This window comes from Callorhinus ursinus, unplaced genomic scaffold (genome assembly GCF_003265705.2).
Source record: "Callorhinus ursinus isolate GAN/ISIS: 27379988/994484 unplaced genomic scaffold, GSC_fseal_2.0 scaffold110, whole genome shotgun sequence".
In the NCBI taxonomy this organism is placed as follows: Eukaryota; Metazoa; Chordata; class Mammalia; order Carnivora; family Otariidae; genus Callorhinus; species Callorhinus ursinus.
The window spans coordinates 1,434,972-1,456,227 of record NW_027397172.1 but is presented as its reverse complement, the minus strand read 5'-3'; the positions used below and the strand labels follow the sequence as shown (position 1 = coordinate 1,456,227).

Sequence of the window (21,256 nt, the reverse complement as noted above, 5' to 3'; positions counted from 1 at the left end):
TTTTGCCCTTAGCAAAGTATTAGCATTGAGTCCGTTGAGTCCCTAGAGGAATGTCCCTCTGCCTGTTTCAAGCACTTATCAGTGGGGTGTAGGTAGTTAGGAAATTTAATAATTTTTCTTCTGCCTTTGTTTCCCACATAAATCACATCTGTGATGATTCTACTTCCAAATAAAATCACATTCAGAGGTACTGGGAGTTTTAAAAAGTACATTCAGGGGCACCTGGGTGGCTCAGATGGTTGAGCATCTGCCTTCGGCTCAGGTCATGGTCCCAGGGTCCTGGGATTGAGCCCCATGTCAGGCTCCTGACTCAGTGGGGAGCCTGCTTCTCCCTCTCCCTCTGCCTCTCCCCCTGCTCATGCTCTCTCTCTCTCTCTCTCTCTCTCTCTGTATCTCTGTGTCTCAAATGAACAATAAAATCTTAAAAAAAAAAAAAAAAGAGGGGGCAGAGCAAGATGGCAGAGGTGTAGGAGACCTAGATTTCGTCTGGTCCCAGGAATTCAGATGGATAGGGATCAAACCATTCTGAACACCTATGAACTCAACAGGAAATCAAAGAAAAGAATAGCAACAACTCTCTGAACAGAAAAGCGACCACTTTCTGGAAGTCATATTCCATCCCTTCATCGTATTAACCCTTATTTTTGTACATATATAAGTTTTTCTTTCTTTAAAATTTTGGGAGGCACTTTCTTCTAACAGACCAAAATACACCCAGAATCTAGTGTGTGGCACTGATCTATGCACCAGCCTGATCATATTTGATCATATTATGTTTTTTTGTTTTGTTTTGTTTTTGTTTGTTTTTATCTTTTTCTTTTCTTTTTTCTTTCGTTCTTTCTTTCTTTTTCTTTCTTTCCCTTTCTTCTGCCCCGGTTTCAGGTCTTTTCTGATTGGTTTAGTGTGTATTTTCTGGGGACATTGTTACCCGGTTAACATTTTGTTCTCTCATTCATCTGTTCTCCTCTGGACAAAATGACAAGACAGAAAAAATCACCTCAATGAAAAGAACAAGAGGCAGTACAACTGCCAGGAACCTACTCAATACAGACATTAGTACGATGTCAGATCTAGAGTTCAGAATCATGATTTTAAAGATACTAGCTGGGTTGAAAAGCTTGAAAAAAGCTTGAAAAAACTTGGAAGTTATTAAAGAAACCCTTTCTGGAGAAATAAAAGAACTAAAATCTAACCAAGTCGAAATCAAAAGGGCTATTAATGAGGTGCAATAAAAAATGGAGGAGGGCGCCTGGGTGGCTCAGATGGTTGAGCGTCTGCCTTCGGCTCGGGTCATGATCCCAGGGTCCTGGGATCGAGTCCCACGTCAGGCTCCCTGCTCAGTGGGAAGCCTGCTTCTCCCTCTGCCTCTCTCTCTCTCTCTCTCTCTGACTCTCATGAATAAATAAATAAAACATTAAAAAAAATGGAGGCTCTAACTGCTAGGATAAATGAGGCAGAAGGGAGAATTAGCAATAAAGAAGACCAACTGATGGAAAATAAAGAAGCTGAGGGGCGTCTGGGCGGCTCAGTTGGTTAAGCGACTGCCTTCGGCTCAGGTCATGATCCTGGAGTCCCGGGATCGAGTCCCGCATCGGGCTCCCCGCTCGGTGGGGAGTCTGCTTCTCCCTCTGACCCTCTTAACTCTCGTGCTCTCTAGCTCTCATTCTGTCTCTCTCAAATAAATAAATAAAATCTTTTTAAAAAATTTAAAAAAAGAAGCTGAGTAAAAGAGAGATAAACAACTACTGGATCATGAGGGCAGAATTCGAGAGATAAGCGATACACTAAGACGAAACAACATTAAAATAATTGGGATCCCAGAAGAAGAAGAAAGAGAGAGAGGGGCCGAAGGTATATTGGGGCAAATTATAGCAGAGAACTTCCCTAATTTGGGGAAGGAAACAGGCATCAAAATCCAGGAGGCATAGAGAACCCCTCTCAAAATCAGTAAAAATAGGTCAACACCCCGACATCTAATAGTAAAACTTATGAGTCTCAGAGACAAAGAGAAAATCTTGAAAGCAGCTCGGGAGAAGAGATATGTAACCTATAATGGTAGAAACATTAGACTGGCAACAGACCTATCCACAGAGACCTGGCAGGCCAGAAAGGACTGGCATGATATCTTCAGAGCACTAAATGAGAAAAATATGCAGCCAAGAATACTATATCTAGCTAGGCTATCATTGAAAATAGAAGGAGAGATAAAAAGCTTCCGGGACAAACAAAAACTAAAGGAATTTGCAAAGACAAAACCAGCGTTACAAGAAATATTGAAAGGGGTCCTCTAAGGAAAGAGAGAGCCTAAAAGCAGCGTAGACCAGAAAGGAACACAGACAATATACAGTAACAGTCACTGTTCAGGCAATACAATGGCACTAAATTCATATCTTTCAATAGTTACCCTGAATGTAAATGGGCTAAATACCCCAATCAAAAGACACAGGCTATCAGATTGGATAAAAAAACAAGACCCATCAATATGCTATCTGCAAGAGACTCATTTTAGACCTAAAGACACCCCCAGATTGAAAGTGAGGGGGTGGGGGGCGGGACGGGGCGCAGGGGAGGGGAGGTGGGCAAGATGGCGCCCAGCGAGTGATTCGCCCCAGATACGTCCAGCCGCTGCTGAGACACCCGGGCGGGGCGTCCTGCCCCCACTGCCGCCCTTCCTCCTCTCCCCTGCCCCCAGAGACCCCCTCCTACCCTTCCTCCCTCTACCTCGGGGTGGGGGTGGGGGAGCGGGCCTGGTTCCCAGGACACCATGTCGGACTCTGAGGAGGAGAGCCAGGACCGGCAACTGAAAATCGTCGTGCTGGGGGACGGCACCTCCAGGAAGACCTTCTTAGCTACATGTTTTGCTCAAGAAACTTTTGGGAAACAGTACAAACAAACTATAGGGCTGGATTTCTTTTTGAGAAGGATGACGTTGCCAGGAAACCTGAATGTTGCTCTTCAAGTTTGGGATATAGGAGGACAGACAATAGGAGGCAAGACGTTGGATAAATATATCTATGGAGCACAGGGAATCCTCTTGGTATATGATATTACAAATTATCAAAGCTTTGAGAATTTAGAAGACTGGTATTCTGTGGTGAAGAAAGTGAGCGAGGAGTCAGAAACTCAGCCATTGGTTGCCTTGGTGGGCAATAAAATTGATTTGGAGCACATGCGAACAGTAAAACCTGAAAAACACTTAAGGTTTTGCCAGGAAAATGGTTTTAGTAGCCACTTTGTCTCAGCAAAGACAGGAGACTCTGTCTTCCTGTGTTTTCAGAAAGTTGCTGCTGAAATCCTTGGAATCAAATTAAACAAAGCAGAAATAGAACAGTCACAGCATATTGTCAGGGCAGAAATAGTGAAGTACCCGGAAGAAGATAATCGACATACCAACTCTGCTCAGAGTAGAGTCTGTTCAGTACAGTAGTGCAGAGAGTGGTGAAGGCAGATATTGTAAACTACAACCAGGAACCTCTGTCAAGAACTGTTAACCCTCCTAGGAGCTCTATGTGTGCAGTTCGGTGAGCGAACTTTACCTTTGTACCAGTGGTCCTGGCGGCCCTTCAGCCCGTGTGGCCTGGGCCTCTAGGAGCTCTGTTATCAGTGGCCATCTCTATAGTGTTCAGTTAGCACTTTCCTCCCAGCTCCCTCGGCTCCTCGGCCTGGACAGGATTCAACTTCGGGACGACACACTTGGAATCCATTAGACTGCTTCACTGAAAAAGAATAATGTTGGTTCTCTTTACGTTCTCCTTTTTTCTCCGATGTAAACTTTTTTAGACAGATATGAAAACTATACAGGTCTTGATCAGCAGCCAGGATTTTGGCCCAGCACAGTTTCATTCTCTTATCTGAACTCCTACCTGGCAAAGTGCACTTCTGAGTGCAAACATTTAAACAAGTAATATATTTTCTCTACAGATACTTCAGAAGGCATTCTTTTGCTGTCTATTGTGAGTGAAAATATATAAAGTTGTATTCAACTGAAAATGCTTGAAATAAAGCTGTATCTATTTTTTTCATTTTTTTAAAAAGGGCCTAAATTGTTTATATTGTTGCTGTAGCTCACAAAGTAGTGAGTATTTGCTATTGTATTTTTATTACTGTGTCATGGTCATTATGTATTGTGTAATACTCAGGTTAGATGGCTTTTTGAAGTTTGATAAGTGTTCAGCTGACGTTTCCTCCAAACTGCATAAGAGCACTCCCAGAACGAGTTACGGCTGTTGTTGGATCATTGTGGATCACACTGTACCTGATGTTCAGATGTTCTTCTTCTGCAAATAAACTTATTTCAGTTAAAAAAAAAAAAAGAAAGAAAGAAAGTGAGGGGGTGGAAAACTATTTACCATGCTAATGGACACCAAAAGAAAGCTGGGGTGGCAATCCTTATATCAGACAAATTAGATTTTAAACCAAAGACTGTAATAAGAGATGAGGAAGAACACTATATCCTACTTAAAGGGTCTATCCAATAAGAAGATCTAACAATTGTAAATATCTATGCCCCTAACATGGGAGCAGCCAATTATATAAGGCAGTTAATAACAAAAGCAAAGAAACACATTGACTACAATACAATAATAGTGGGGGACTTTAACACCCCCCAACTGAAATGGACAGATCATCTAAGCAAAAGATCCACAAGGAAATAAAGACCTTAAATGACACACTGGACCAGGGGCGCCTGGGTGGCTCAGTTGGTTAAGCAACTGCCTTCGGCTCAGGTCATGATCCATGGGTCCTGGGATCGAGCCCCGCATCAGGCTCCCTGCTCAGCGGGAAGCCTCCTGCTCCCTCTCCCACTCCCTCTGCTTGTGTTCCCTCTCTCGCTGTCTCTCCCTCTCTCTGTCAATTAAATAAATAAATAAAAAATCTTTAAATGACACACTGGACCAAATGGACTTCACAGATCTATTCAGAACATTCCATCCCAAAGCAACAGAATACACATTCTTCTCTAGTGCCCATGGAACATTCACCAGAATAGATCACATCCTAGGTCACAAATCAGGTCTCAACCGGTACCAAAAGATTGGGATTATTCCCTGCATATTTTCAGACCACAATGCTTTGAAACTAGAACTCAATCACAAGAGGAAAGTCGGAAAGAACTCAAATACATGGAGGCTAAAGAGCATCCTACTAAAGAATGAATGAATCAACCAGGAAATTAAAGAAGAATTAAAAAAATTCATGGAAACCAATGAAAATGAAAACACAACTGTTCAAAATCTTTGGGATACAGCAAAGGCAGTCCTGAGAGGAAAGTATATAGCAATACAAGCCTTTCTCAAGAAACAAGAAAGGTCTCAAATACACAGCCTAACCCTACACCTAAAGGAGCTGGAGAAAGAACAGCAAATAAAGCCTAAACCCAGCAGGAGAAAAGAAATAATAAAGATCAGAGCAGAAATCAATGAACTAGAAACCAAAAGAACAGTAGAACAGATCAACGAAACTAGGAACTGGTTCTTTGAAAGAATTAACAAGATTGATAAACCCCTGGTCAAACTTATCAAAAAGAAAAGAGAAAGGACCCAAATCAACAAAATCATGAATGAAAGAGGAGAGATCACAACCAACATCAAAGATACACAAACAATTATAAGAACATATTACGAGCAACTCTATGCCAGACAATTAGATAATCTGGAAGAAATGGATGCATTCCTAGAGATGTATTAACTACCAAAACTGAACCAGGAAGAAATAGAAAACCTGAACAGACCTATAACCACTAAGGAAATTGAAGCAGTCATCAAAAATCTCCCAACAAACAAAAGCCCAGGGCCAGATGGCTTCCCAGGGGGATTCTACCAAACATTTCAAGAAGAATTAATACCTATTCTCCTGAAACTGTTCCAAAAAATAGAAATGGAAGGAAAACTTCCAAACTCGTTTTATGAGGCCACCATTACCTTGATCCCCAAATCAGAAAAAGACCCCATCAAAAAGGAGAATTACAGACCAATATCCTTGATGAACATGGATGCAAAAATTCTCACCAAAACACTAGCCAATAGGATCCAACAGTACATTAAAAAGATTATTCACCATGACCAAGTGGGATTTATCCCTGGGCTGCAAAGTTGGTTCAACATCCGCAAATCAATCAACGTGATACAATACATTAACAAAAGAAAGAACAAGAACCATATGATCCTCTCAATAGATGCAGAAAAAGCATTTGACAAAGTACAGCGTCCTTTCTTGATCAAAACTCTTCAGAGTATAGGGATAAAAGGTACATTCTTCAATATCATAAAAGCCATCTATGAAAAACCCACAGCGAATATCATTCTCAACAGGGAAAAACTGAGAGCTTTCCCCCTAAGGTCAGGGATGCGGCAGGGATGTCCACTATCACCACTGCTATTCAACATAGTATTAGAAATCCTAGCCACAGCAATCAGACAACAAAAAGAAATCAAAGGCATCCAAATCGGCAAAGAAGAAGTCAAACTCTCACTCTTTGCAGATGATATGATACTTTACGTGGAAAACTCAAAAGACTCCACCCCACAACTGCTAGAACTCATATAGGAATTCAGTAAAGTGGCAGGATATAAAATCAATGCACAGAAATCAATGGCATTCCTATATACCAACAACAAGACAGAAGAAAGAGAAATTAAGGAGTCGATTCCATTTACAACTGCACCCAAAACCATAAGCTACCTAGGAATAAATCTAACCAAAGAGGCAAAGAATCTGTACTCAGAAAACTATAAAATACTCATGACAGAAATTGAGGAAGACACAAAGAAATGGAAAAACATTCCATGCTCATGGATTGAAAGAACAAATATTGTGAAGATGTCAATGCTCCCTAGAGCAATCTACACATTCAATGCAATCCCCATCAAAATACCATCCACTTTTTTCAAAGAAATGGAACAAAGAATCCTAAAATTTATATGGAACCAGAAAAGACCCCAAACAGCCAGAGGAATGTTGAAGAAGAAAAGCAAAGCTGGCGGCATCACAATTCCGGACTTCCAGCTCTATTACAAAGCTGTCGTCATCAAGACAGTATGGTACTGGCACAAAAACAGACACACAGATCAATGGAACAGAATCGAGAGCCCAGAAATGGACCCTCAACTCTATGGGCAACTCATCTTCAACAAAGCAGGAAAGAATGTCCAATGGAAAAAAGTCTCTTCAACAAATGGTGTTGGGAAAATTGGACAGCCACATGCAGAAGAATGAAACTGGACCATTTCCTTACACCACACACAAAAATAGACTCAAAATGGTTGAAAGACTTAAATGTGAGACAGAAGTCCATCCAAATCCTAAAGGAGAACACAGGCAGCAACCTCTTCGACCTCAGCCGCAGCAACTTCTTCCTAGAAACATCGCCAAAGGCAAGGGAAGCCAGGGCAAAAATGAACTATTGGGACCTCATCAAGATAAAAAGCTTTTGCACAGCAAAAGAAACAGTCCACAAAACCAAAAGACAACCAACAGAATGGGAGAAGATATTTGCAAATGACATATCAGATAAAGGGCTAGTATCCAAAATCTATAAAGAACTTATCAAACTCAACACCCAAAGAACAAATGATCCAATCAAGAAATGGGCAGACGACATGAACAGACATTTTTCCAAAGAAGACATCCAAATGGCCAAAAGACACATGAAAAAGTGCTCAGCATCGCTCGGCATCAGGGAAATCCAAATCAAAACCTCAATGAGATATCACCTCACACCAGTCAGAACAGCTAAAATGAACAAGTCAGGAAACGACAGATGTTGGCAGGGATGTGGAGAAAGGGGAACCCTCCTACACTGTTGGTGGGAATGCAAGCTGGTGCAACCCCTCTGGAAAACAGTATGGAGGTTCTTCAAAAAGTTGAAAATAGAGCTACCATACAATCCAGCAATTGCACTACTGGGTATTTACCACAAAGATACAAATGTAGGGATCCAAAGGGGTACGTGCACCCCAATGTTTATAGCAGCAATGTCCACAATAGCCAAACTGTGGAAAGAGCCAAGGTGTCCATCAACAGATGAATGGATAAAGAAGATGTGGTAGATATATATAATGGAATATTATGCAGCCATCAAAAGGAATGAGATCTTGCCATTTGCAACGACGTGGATGGAACTGGAGGATGTTATGCTGAGTGAAATAAACCAATCAGAGGAAGACATGTATCATATGACCTCACTGATATGAGGAATTCTTAATCTCAGGAAACAAACTGAGGGTTGCTGGAGTGGTGGGGGGTGGGAGGGATGGGGTGGCTGGGTGATAGACACTGGGGAGGGTATGTGCTATGGTGAGCCCTGTGAATTGTGCAAGACTGTTGAATCACAGATCTGTACCTCTGCAACAAATAATGCAACATATGTTAAGAAAAAAAAAAGAAGAAGATAGCAGGAGGGGAAGAATGAAGTGGGGGACATCAGAAGGGGAGATGAACCATGAGAGACAATGGACTCTGAAAAACAAACTGAGGGTTTTAGAGGGGAGGTTGGTGGGGGGGATGGGTTAGCCTGGTGACGGGTATTAAAGAGGGCATGTACTGAATGGAGCACTGGTGTTATACGCAAATAATGAACCATGGAACACTACATCAAAAAAAAAAAAAACCTTTAAAAAAAAGTACATTCAGAGGGACTTTAACATATCATCTTGGGGGACACAATTCAACCCATAACTCACAACAAATCTCAAGCAGGATCAAAATGAATATATCCACACCTAGACATACTGTACTGAAACTGTAGGATACTAAAGACAAAGAGAAGATTTTGAGAGAGAGAGAGGGAGGGAGGAAACACTGACAATAGGGCGCCTGGGTGGCTCAGTTGGTTAAGCAACTGCCTTCGGCTCAGGTCATGATCCCAGGTCCTGAGCCTGCTCAGCTGGGGAGTCTGCTTCCCCCTCTCCCTCTGCCCCTGCTCGTGTACTCTCTTGCCCGCTCACTTTCTCAATTCAATAAATAAAATCTTTAAAAAAATAAGATAAAATCCTTAAAATGCTGCAGGAAAGCAATTGTCAACCTGGAATAGCAGAATCTCTTAAAGTTGGGGCAAAATAAAGGTAAACATTTTCAGAGAAACAATTAAGCTTCCCTGCCTGGAGAACCTCTAAAGGATGTACTTCAGGTACAGAGGAATGTGACCTTAGAATCAAAGTCTAAGATCCAGTGGCTTTTCCCAAAACTCAAGTGTGTGGTCAGAGGGTGAAGATTTCCTACAGCTGAGGATATTCAAAATAACACAACGCCCGGGGCGCCTGGGTGGCTCAGTCGGTTAAGCGTCTGCCTTCAGCTCAGGTCATGATCCCAGGGTCCTGGGATTGAGCCCCGCATCGGCTCTCTGCTCGGTGGGAAGTCTGCTCTCCCTCTCCCACTCCCCCTGTTTGTGTTCCCTCTCTTGCTGTGTCTCTCTCTGTCAAATAAATAAATAAAATCTTAAAAAAAAAATAAATAACGCAATGCCCATTGTGAAAGTAATTAGATTCAGAACTATTCTAAAATGTATTTTGAGGGACACCTGGCTGGCTCAGTCAGAAGAGCATGCAGCTCTTGATCTCAGGGTCAAGCCCTGTGTGGCGTATAGAGATTACCTAAATAAATAAAAACCTTTAAAAAATAAAATAAAATGCATTTTGAGCAGTGGCAACAATATTGACATGTTTATAAAATTATGAATAAGATACTTCCTTTATGGGGCACCTGGGTGGCTCAGTTGGTTAAGCATCCGCCTTCAGCTTAGATCATGATCCCAGGATCCTGGGATCAAGTCCCACATCGGGCTCCCTGCTCAGTGGGGAGCCTGCTTCTCCCTCTCCCTTTGCTTCTCCCCCTGCTTGTGCGCTTTCTCTCTCTGTGTCAAATAAATAAATAAAATCTTAAAAAGAGAGGGAGAGATACTTCTTTTACTATGTAAAATACAAATGCAAAAAGCAGATATTTATAAAATATATTGTCAGGCACCTGGGTGGCTCAGTTGTTGGGCATCTTCCTTCGGCTCAAGTCATGATCCCAGGGTCCTGGGATCAAGCCCCACATCGCGCTCCCTCTCAGCAGGAGGCTTGTTTCTCCCTCTCCCACTCCCCCTGCTTGTGTTCCCTCTCTCGCTGTCTCTCTCTGTCAAATAAATAAATAAAATCTTTTAAAAAACAAATAAAATATATTGTCGATGCAAAACGAACAAACCTTTTAGAATCTCTAAAAGAAAGAAAGAGTTTTATTTGGGCCCAAGAGAGGGCAGCTTGTAGAGTTATATTGTTGTTGTTGTTGTTTTACATAAAAAGTTACAAACCATTAGACAAAAAAGACATTTCAGAAAGTTACGGACCTTATCTTAAGCTTTTATTATGTGTAAGGCTGAATGACTTCAGTCTCATGGGAACTTAGGGAGGTCTTATTCCTTATGTTTGAAATGGGTTATTGGTTGTTGTTTTTTTTTAAGATGTATTTATTTATTTATTTTAAAGATTTTTATTTATTTATTTGTCAGAGAGAGAGAGCACAAGCAGGGGGAGCAGCAGAGGGAGAGGGAGAAGCAGGCTCCTCACTGAGCAAGGAGCCCGGTGTGGGACTCGATCCAATGACCCTGGGATCATGACCTGAGCCGAAGGCAGACAGACGCTTAACGACTGAGCCACCCAGACGTCCCTGTATTTATTTATTTTAGAGAGAGATGACACAAGTGGGGGTAGGGGTGGGCAGAGAGAGACAGAGAAAGAGAGGGAGCAAAGCAAACTCCCCGCTGGGTGCAGAGCCTGATGTAGGACTAGATCCCAAGAACCCCCGAGTTCATGACCTGAGCTGAAATCAAGGGTCAGATGCTCAACTGACTGAGCCACCCAGGCGCCCCCAAAATGGGTTTTTATGTGTTATTTGTCAATAAAGCAGATGTACAATGTGTGCCCAGGACAGAAACAGAGCCCATGCTTTGAAGTTTGGTCAAGTTATTCTGACCTTGGTAAAAGTTAAAGTGTAACTTCCCTGAGACCACAGGCATAGGGCCCACAAACGTTAGAAAGACTGAGTCTGAGCTAAGATATGTATTACTTTTATGGAGAAAGTCATAATACTGTTTTGAAAGCCATTAAAGTTGACCTCAGAAATACACTATGTTTATGACAAGACGATAATACCTTAAAGATGTCATTTCTCTCCCAAGTTGATCGGTAACTCAAATGTAATCCGTCAAAACTCCAACAGGATTTTTAAAGTAGGCTCCATGCCCAATGTGGGGCTTACACTCAGGACCCTGAGATCAAGAGTCACATGCTCTACTGATTGAGCCAGCTAGGCACCCCCAGCAGGATTTTCTTCGAACTTGACCAGCCAATTCTAAAATTTACAGAAAGAAACAGAGTCCAGAGTAGCCAAGACACTTCTGAAGTGGTAAGACTCATTGACAAAGGTACCAAGATTTTCTATAAAGCAGCATCATTGACGACTATAGGGAATTAATTTAACACCAGAGAGACGTACCAACACAACAGTGGAGTCTAAACTTGATATATGATCGAGTAGTGGGGAAAGAATGGGCTATTAAATAATGATGCCAGAACAGTCTACCCACAGGCAATTCAAATTGGACCCTTATCTCATGTCATACATAAAAATTAATCCAAGTGGATTAAATACCTACATGTGAAAAACTTTCAGTAGAGGGCGCCTGGGTGGCTCAGTCAGTTGTGTCTGCCTTGGCTCAGGTCATGATCCCAGGGTCCTGGAATCAAGTCTCCCTCTCCTCCCCACTCGTGCTCTCTCTCTCTCTCTCTCTCTCTCTCTTGCTCTCTCAAATAAATAAAATCTTTAAAAAATGCTTTTTTCAGTAGAAACTACAGAATACTTCTATGACCTTGGGGGTAGGGGCAGAGTTCTTAAGTAAGACACAAAATGCCCAGATCATAAAGGAAAAGATTGCTAGTCACTTATGCTACAATTTAGAATCTGTGCTTCAACAGGAAACCATCAAAATCCTAGAGGAGAACACAGGCAGCAACCTCTTTGAACTCGGCTGTAGTAACTTAAAAAAAAAAAAATTTTTTTTTTTTTAAGTTGGCTCCACACCCAGCATGGAGCCCAACACAGGGCTTGAACTCACAACCCTGAGATCAAGACCCGAGCTGAAATCAAAAGTTGGATGCCTAACAAACTGAGCCATCCAGGTGCCCCAGCAACTTCTTACTAGACACATCCCTGGAGGCAAGGGAAACAAAAGTAAAAATGAACTTTTGGGAGTTCAACGAAATAAAAAGCTTCTGCAGAGCAAACGAAACAATCAACAAAACTAAAAGGCAACCTACAGAATAGGAGAAGATATTTGCAGATGGCATATCTGATAAAGGGTTAGTATCCAAAATATATAAAGAACTTATCAGGGGCGGCTGGGTGGCTCAGTCGTTAAGCGTGTGCCTTCAGGTCATGATCCCAGGGTCCTGGAATGGAGCCCTGCTCAACAGGGAGCCTGCTTCTCCCTCTCCCTCTCCCCCTGCTTGTGTTCCCTCTCTCACTGTGTCTCTCTCTGTCAAATAAATAAATAAAATCTTAAAAAAAAAGAACTTATCAAACTCAACACCCAAAGAACAAATAATTCAATCAAGAAAAATGGACAGAAGACTTGAACAGACATTTCTCCAAAGAAGACATACAAATGGCCAACAAATACATGAAAAAATGCTCAACATCACTCATCATCAGGGAAATGCAAATCAAAACCACAAAGAGACACCACCTCACACTGGTCAGAATGGCTAAAATTAACAACATGGGAAACAACAGATGTTGACAAGAATGAGGAGTAAGGGGAACCCTCTTGCACTGTTGGTGGGAATGCAAACTGGTGCAACCCCTCTGGAAAACAGTATGGAGGCTCCTCAGAAAGTTAAAATAGAGCTACCCTACGATCTGGCAATTGCACTACTAGGTATTGACCCAAAGGATACAAAAATACACATTCAAAGGGGTACATAGACCCCAATGTTTATAGCAGCATTATCAACAAGAGCCAAACTCTGGAAAGAGTCCAAGTGTCCATCGACTATTGAATAGATAAAGAAGATGTGTTGTAGATATAGATATATCCGAATTGGGTGTAGAGATTACTTAACAAATAAAAGCCTAAATAAATAAATAAATAAAAGATTTTATTTTTTAAGTAATCTGTATACCCAACACAGGGCTCGAACTCACAACCCCAACATCAAGAGTCATGCCCTCCACCGACTGAGCCAGCCAGGTGCCCCCCAAAATAAAATCTTTAAAAACAAAGTATAAAAATTTCTGCCAGTTGAAACCAGGAATACAAGCCCCCAGCAGGCCCCACAATTAGATATATGGCTCCTAGCTGCCTCTGATCAGAGTTAAGTAGCCCTTAGTTACCGTTTATTTTTTATTTATTTATTTTTCCTTAGTTACCATTTAAAGAAACCTTTAAAGTGGCCTCAGGAAATAACATGAAGTTGCTTCTGAGAAAGTGTGTGGGATGCTATTCTGCCCGAGGTGACAACCATAAGGCGCTGCGTGTGCAAAAAATAGTCATTGTTTGCAGTTTAGGATTAGTCACAGGATGTAGACCTTCTACCTTTGTACTCAAAAGGTGACTGATGCAATCTGGCAACAAGGCTGTGCAGTCCCAGGCCCTTGAACCTGAAGGATTGCCTCACCACCATCACACCAGACAGACGGGGTCACGCCAGGAGTGACAAAACAATTACGGAAAGAAATATTACAGCTGACCTAATCCCTAACTGAATGACCCCAAGACCCTTACTGTGAATTTTCACCCTTTAAAACCCCTGTTCTGGCGCTTGGGTGGCTCAGTCTGGTCTGCCTTCAGCTCAGGTCACAGTCCCAGGGTCCTGGGATGGAGTTCCACATTGGGCTCCCTGCTCAGCGGAGAACCTGCTTCTCCCTCTGTCCCTGCCCCCGCTTGTGCTCTCTCTCTCTCTCTCTCTCTCACACACACACACAAAAAAAAATAAATAAATAAAATCTCTATTAAAAAACAACAACAACCCTGCTCGGCTGCACCTGGCTGGCTCCAGGAGTAGAGCAGGCGACTCTTGATCTCAGGGTGGTGAGTTCCAGCCCCACGTTGGGCATGTTGCCTACTTAAAAACACATAATTAAAAAAAAAAAAAAGGAAACGGAAAGAAAAGAGAGAACACCCTACTTGTAAGCCCTCAGGGAGTTGGGTCTTTAGAGCATTAGCTCCCCGTTCTCCTGGTTGGCAATAATCCAATAAATAGCTTTTTGATTTCTTTCTTGCAAACACTCAGTGGGGCACTTGTTGGCTTTGGTTCACATGAGGCAGATGAACTCTCCTTCCGTTAGGTTATACAGTCGACAAGAAAAAAAGTGCAACTCCGTAGAAAAATGGGCTAAAGATATGAATAGGAAGGGGCGCCTGGGTGGCTCAGTCAGTTAAGATATGAATAGGCAGTTCACAGACAGTGAGAACTGAGGGGCAAAAAAAATAAATAAATAAAAATAAACACACATAAAAAGAAGCCGAAACTTATTAAAAGTAGAAAAATGCAAATTAAAGTTATAATAAATTATTAGTATCACTCCACACCATACCCATTAGGTTGGTATGTTTAAAATATGTTCAGGGTCGGGGCGCCTGGGTGGTTCAGCCGTTAAGCGTCTGCCTTCAGGTCATGATCCCAGGTCATGACCCCAGAGTCCTGGGATCAAGCCCTGCATCGGGCTCCCTTCTCAGCGGGAAGCCTGCTTTTCCCTCTCCCCCTCCCCGACTTGTGTTCCCTCTCTTGCTGTGTCTCTGTCAAATAAATAAATAAAATCTTTTAAGAATTTAAAAAATATATATATGTTCAGGGTCCTGTGATAGCAAAAAATTTTAAATGTTCTAAATACCCATTAGCAAGAAAACAGAACATGGTGCACAGTGAAAATTAGTGGTTTTAGGGGCACCTGGGTGGCTCAGTTGGTTAAGCATCTGACTCTTGATACCAGCTCGGGTCTTGATCTCAAGGTTGTGAGTTCAAGCCCCACGTTAGGCTCCAAACTGGGTGTGGAGCCTACTTAAAAATAAATTAAAAAATTAGTGGATTAGAAGCTGTGCCCCTGAGGAGTTTATGAGGTTGAGATTAATGGCAAATTTCGGTTTTATTTGATTTTTAGTAACCTCCACATCCAACGTGGGGCTGGAACTCACAAGCCCAAGATCAAGGGTCATCTGCTGTACCAACTGAGCCAGCCAGGCTTCCCTGAGACTAGCAGAAAACTTCAGTTTGTTTTTCAGAGACCTGCTTCTCTCTGGTCAGCCCATGTTTCTTTTCAGATAAGGCTCAGCCTATGAACAAGCAAGGCCCTGCCGTCCTCATCCAATCTAAGACCCCATTCAGTTAACACTGGCTCTTGGAAGATATGCACAGCCCTCTCCTTGTCCTATAGGTGACGACCCATTGTCAGGGGCCTCATTTGGCCTCATTTTATTTATTTATTTTTTAAGATTTTATTTTTTTATCATTTGGCCTCATTTTAATGTCAAGGCTCCACCCAAAGTGAACGTGAGAGGTATGTGGCCTCTACGTTTGCTCAGTGCGCATGCTCCGTGCTCCATCCTTCCTCATGAATAGTCACAATTTCCCCTCCCTTTTCATCAATATGTAGTGCCAACCCCTGTGATTATAGAAACTGTTCTTAAGTTAGGTGGGGAGAGCGATTTTTGCACCGACTTCCTGTCTCCTTGCTTGGCCGCTTTGCAACAAACCTTCTTCTCTGCAAGCGCCTGGTGCTATGGTGTTTGGCTTTTCCGTGGCACGCGAGCAAATAAACTTTTCAGCTCGGTAACAAGTATGGCGACTGCAAGGGGACTCTAAATCCAACTGGGTACTTTTGCCGGTGGCTGCTTTGCCCCGTGTGGGGGACTGGGTTCCGAACTCTCTCCGCGTGGCAGAATCAACCTTCGGTGCTTTCTAGTTTTACTTTGGGGCAGAGAAACTTGTTTGGGGTTCGGAAGACATCCCTTGGGTGAGTAATCTCGGTACAGATGACTGACTGCTGATAATTTTCTTTGTGTTCGACCTCAGCCGAGAGGCCTTGGGTAGGGAATTTTCCCTTTGGTAGAAAGGAAAACAGGAGTTATGCTCACAGAGGTTCTCTTGGCTATTTGGATTTCTTGGAAAACTTGTCTGTGTGAGAGTGGCTCTGTGTGACCTGCTGAGAATTAGTATTGCAAATACGAAGACAAAATGGGAAATAAAAATTCAGTCCCAAAGTATACCCCCTTGGGCTGCATCCTTCGGAACTGGGCAGTGCTCACCAATGAGTTTATGACAAAGAAAAAGATGATATTTTTCTGTAATACTGCCTGGCCACAATATTCCCTGGATTCGGGAGAACGATGGCCTGAGAATGGTTCGTTAAATTATGATACTATCTTGCAATTGGATTTATTTTGCAAAAGGGAAGAAAAATGGTGGGAGATCCAATATGTACGATCTTTTATGTTATTATACCAGAATAAGGAAATTCAGAGAAAATCAGTGATTTGGGCGCAAAAGCAGAGTCCCCAGAAGAATGTAATTTCACCTGATTCTCATGCTAGGACAGATGATTCATTACCCATTCCGTTAAATACTGCCACTCCGTCACCTCCGCTTGGAGGGCCCCGGGCCATTGTCCCAAGGCATTCGGCATCTCGGGCCCCAACTCCATCCCCTTCCCCTCCGGATGCCGCAGGACCGCTAGTGGTCTCTCCCTCTCATACCTGCCAGGTTACCCCGTTGGACCAGGGGGCCACCCAAATTCAGGCAGGGAGATTCCCCTTGGGTCAGCCGCTGATCAGAGTTTACGGGAACGGGCAGCCACACGGTTTCATCTTTGTGCGTCCCCTGTTTTCCACCTCCGACCTGTTGAATTGGAAAACCAACATGCCTCCTTACCTAGATGACCCTATCAAAATGGAGAATTTTTTTGCCTTGATTTTTGCTACCTACGACCCAACTTGGGCAGATATTCAGACCCTCCTAAATTTCTTCCTCACATCAGAGGAACGTAGTATGATCTTAGAACAGGCTCGCGCTGAAGCTGATAAGATGCACGAGGAAGCTCCGTATTCTCCCGTGAGAGCTTTCGGATACTTGGCCATACCCACAACCGACCCTAGATGGAGCCCTAATGATGTGGGGGATAGAGACAAACTTGAGCATTACCGGAGCTGCATCCTTAAAGGGCTGAAGAATGGAGTCCCAAAACAAAGAAGCTTAAATAAAATTCTGCAGGTTAGACAGAAGCCTGACGAGGACCCCTTTGACTACTTGGAAAGAATGTTTAAGGCTTATCGGCAGTATGCTGGTATAGACCCGGAAGCTCCAGAGAATATACAAATGGTAAATGACACCTTCATAAGGCAAGCTGCCCCTGACATTCAAAAGAAATTGCAAAGAGTGAGAGGGGCTTTAGAAATGCCTACATATCAGTTGGTTGAGATTGCTGTCGATGTTTTCCGAAACCGAGACAAGGTCCGGCGGAAGGAGGAAGAGCGCAGGAGGCGGCAGGAGGCGGCCTTGCTGGCGGATGCCCTGAGGCAGGTGTGGTCAGAACCTCACCAATGTCCATACCAGCCTGGTGCCCGTCCCAAGGTAAGATACCCGAGGCCCTCAAATTCGAGATCCAGAGGCCACCCCACTGTAGGACCACACCAATGTGCCTATTGCAAACGAGAGGGACACTGGAAAAAGGAGTGCCCCTCTCTGAATAAGTATTGAGAAGGTGACTACTAGCCAACCTTCCCGATGCCCCCACTCCCCTGCCCTCCCCCTATATCCCCCACAAGAACTATCCAGAATCCATGGGGCCCAGAGACTCCTAACAGCCCTACAGCCTTCACTGAAATTTCCCACGTGGAGCCCCGGGTCACCTTCTTGGTGAACAAGACACTTAACAGATTTCTTGGTAGACACTAGTGTTACTTACTAAGTACTGAATACCAGGGGCCCTGGGTGGTTCAGGTGGTTAAGTGACTGCCTTCAGCTCAGGTCATGCCCTCAGGGTTCTGGGATCGAGCCCCGCACCTATTTTTTTCCTTATCTTGTAAATTCCTCACGAATGTATTGTCTCTTTGTCTAAAATGTATAAAAACTGCCCGCCTGGATCATTCTTTGTCTTGATTTCATTATTGGGCTTTGTAACAAAGGTTTGGGTTTTTTTCTCCTGTCCTGTCTCATGTAAATTGAATTCTTAGTCCAGCTGGAAGACCTTGAGGGTCGAGGCCGAATTTTCCCTCCCCAATAGTTAGCATAGTGGGCAGGATACTTTATTTCTGCTGGGCAACTGCTCGCCCCAGACACTGCTACCACTGAGATCCTGGGACATCTGACAATACAGCTGGCAGAAGGTAAGATTTTTTTACCATGTGAGCCTTCTGGAATCTCTGTCTGCAGAGTCTAATGGAACAAGAATGGTGAGAATCTTTTTTATTCTCTCTAAATTTAGATTAGCAGGAGAAAATATTGTGGGACTGGTTCCTTGGGCTTAGCAACTTGTGGGAAAAAATTGGCAGCACACTCTGGTTGCTGATCCATTTTCTCCCAGGGATGGTCTTTGTTGGTCCGTGTCTTTTGTGTCCTTTGTTCATAAAAAGGAATGACCATAGGGCAGGCATAGACCCTAGAAGTGTGATTTTTCGAGCCAGCCTGAACTGAACTGAACTGCTGTGAGTCCCCTATATATAAATCAGATGGAAGTTTCTCCTTTTGTCTTGTTCGATGTCCTAAGAGCTTGCCTTTGTGTCCAGTGAGAACATTCTCTCTGGTCTCCATCATCCAGAGGGTGCACTTACTGGGGTGCACCTTGGCGCCCAGTCAAATAAGCTGGGGATCCTGGACACACAGTTACAAAAAGCACACTCTGCCCAGCCGTGCCACCTCTCAGGAGAGTTTATCATAAGAAGTCACAGCCCGTAGGGGGCATTTGTGGTCTCAAGGGTCAGTGCAGGAAAAGTCCCATTCCAATTAGTGCCTGCCTGGTGTCACAGATTAGCAGGTCTGTGACTGGAGGCATCTCAGATTTGGGGGAGACCAGAGACGCAGTGTTCACCACATCATCCTTACCACCTATGTAACTAAGGTCTTTGCTTTCTTAGATTATTTTTGGGGAATAAACTTTTGGATCGTGGGGACTGCATCATCTGTGCCTTGTCTAGATGCCACTTAGGTTTTTGGTTAAGCCATTAAAAAGCTTATTGGTTTGAGTCACTACTGAAATTAGTAAGATCCTATCCACCAATGGCCAGATGGTAGATCCTTTCAATTGGCTGTATTTAAATAAGTACATCGATATTCTTAGATATTCTTTAGAGAGAATTCTGAATTGTCTAATTAGAATAACAGCTAACCTTGGGTAATGTGATGTGATGTGATGTTCGGGGTCTGAGAGCCAACCGTCAAGAAAGAATTCTTGAGAGGTCTTCAGTGCAAAAAAAGGTGGTTTTATTAAAGCATGGGGTCAGGACCCGTGGGCAGAAGGAGCTGCACCGGGCTTGTGACAGGTGGCTGATTATATACTTTCAAGTTGGGACGGGGTTAGGGAGAGCGTAAGTCTGTTAAGGAATTTGGAAGCAAGGTTTCCAGGACCTTGCAAGGCTGGCTGCTGTTAAGATAAGGTCTTTGACTACTGTCTAGTAAACCCTTAGTCATGAGACCCTTCACATGTGTATCAGTGGGCCATATGCTTGGAGGATGGTTGCTAGCATGTATCTTGGGGAAGTTTCCAAAGGCATTTTCATATGTTAAAGTAGACTTACAGGACCCTGGAGGTCGGGCTAATGTCAAGCTAAGGTTGGCTTTCGCTTTAAGCAAAGTATTAACATGGAGGCAGTTGAGTTCCTGGCGGAAGGCCCTCTGCCTCTCTTAAGTACTTGTGAAGGGGCTGGAAGTTGTAGGGCAATTTAATTTTTTCCACATTTCTTTTGCCTTTGTTCTCTACATCATTAGGGACTCCCCTGACAAGATAAAAGAACAAAAATTAGACTTAAGGCAAATCAATGTCCACACCCACTGAAAATTCCCCTTCTCAAAGTCGAGCCCCATTTGCCTGTTTCAACTTCCCTTACCCTACAAGATTTGCAGACAGCACTCCAGCCTGATCTCTAGGTTCTAAGTATACTATTACTCTTGCAAATGCCGACAGCCAGAAAGTGAATTCAGCAGAAGCCCCTAGGACACATGGAACGGCTTGCTTTGCTATAATCAGGCTCTGCCAGCTTCAGGCATTTCTGTACAATAACCCTTACAGATGTATCCTACACACAGCAGCCCCCCCCACACACACACGCGGACACTGAGAAGGATTCCTATCCCTTGAACAGCCGCAGATCTTTTAAGTGATGAAGCCCTTGTTCCTCCACTTTCAGAAGATCCTACCAAACTTAGAAAGGAATTTTTATTTACTTATTTTTTAAAGATTTTATTTTTTTTAAGTCATTTTACAGCCAACGTGGGGCTTAGACTCACAACCCCAAGACAAGAGTTGCATTCTCCACCCACTGCCAGCCAGGCGCCCCAGAGGGGAATTTTTTTTTTTTTTAATTAATGGCTAAAAAAACTTAACAAAGGAATTTTAAAAATAAATTAAAAATTAATGACTATTCACAACAGCACTCACAGAGACCTTGACTGGCTGCCACAGGGAGCTTTTCTGGCCCAGGATTGATTACACTGCGATTAGGCAGGCCCCATGGCCCCTGGAAGAATGCCTCCCCTGCTTCACAGAGGAAACGGGACCCGAATTTCTCCTAAGCCCTCCTACAAATGATCTCCCAAAGGTCAATATTCAGAGGCTGATAGAAGCCCACGTTAAATTGTGTACTCAGAAAGAAGGCTTTTGTTAAATTGCTTTATAGATTTTAGGAAGGCAGAAATCCTTTGATTTCCATTTTTGTTAAAAATCTCCCTGATTTAAGAAAAAAAATAAGTTGGGGCGCCTGGCTGGCTCAGTCAGTGGAGCATGGGACTCTTGGTCTCAGGTTTGTGAATTTGAGTCCCGCGCTGGCTGTGGAACCTACTTTAAAAAGTTAAAAAGGCAGGCCAAATATTTTGATATTCAGGCTGTAACCCAGTTCTTTGGGGGAATTAAAAACAAGTCACAGCCCACCTACCTTTACTAATCTTAAAACCTCATCTATTCCTCTCAAAATGTTTATAGATATTACAAAAGATCGGATTATTGGAACAGAATTGTCCTGTACTTAAGGAAGAAAGAAGGGTAAATGTTAAATCGCAAATACCCTGAAACTCTA

The 21,256-nt window shown here is 43.1% G+C and overlaps 1 protein-coding gene and 1 pseudogene across 1 annotated transcript; both read left to right on the top strand.

Moving 5' to 3' along the window:
- The first annotated feature begins 2,764 nt into the window (after positions 1-2,764).
- Positions 2,765-4,212, top strand: LOC112812523 (ras-related protein Rab-28 pseudogene; annotated as a pseudogene).
- An 11,422-nt stretch (positions 4,213-15,634) lies between these two features.
- Positions 15,635-17,865, top strand: LOC112812485 (uncharacterized). The gene has a single exon (XM_025857258.2). It carries the CDS (start codon positions 16,209-16,211, stop codon positions 17,724-17,726), a length of 1,518 nt encoding a protein of 505 aa, XP_025713043.1. The 5' UTR covers positions 15,635-16,208; the 3' UTR covers positions 17,727-17,865.
- The last annotated feature ends 3,391 nt before the right edge of the window (positions 17,866-21,256 follow it).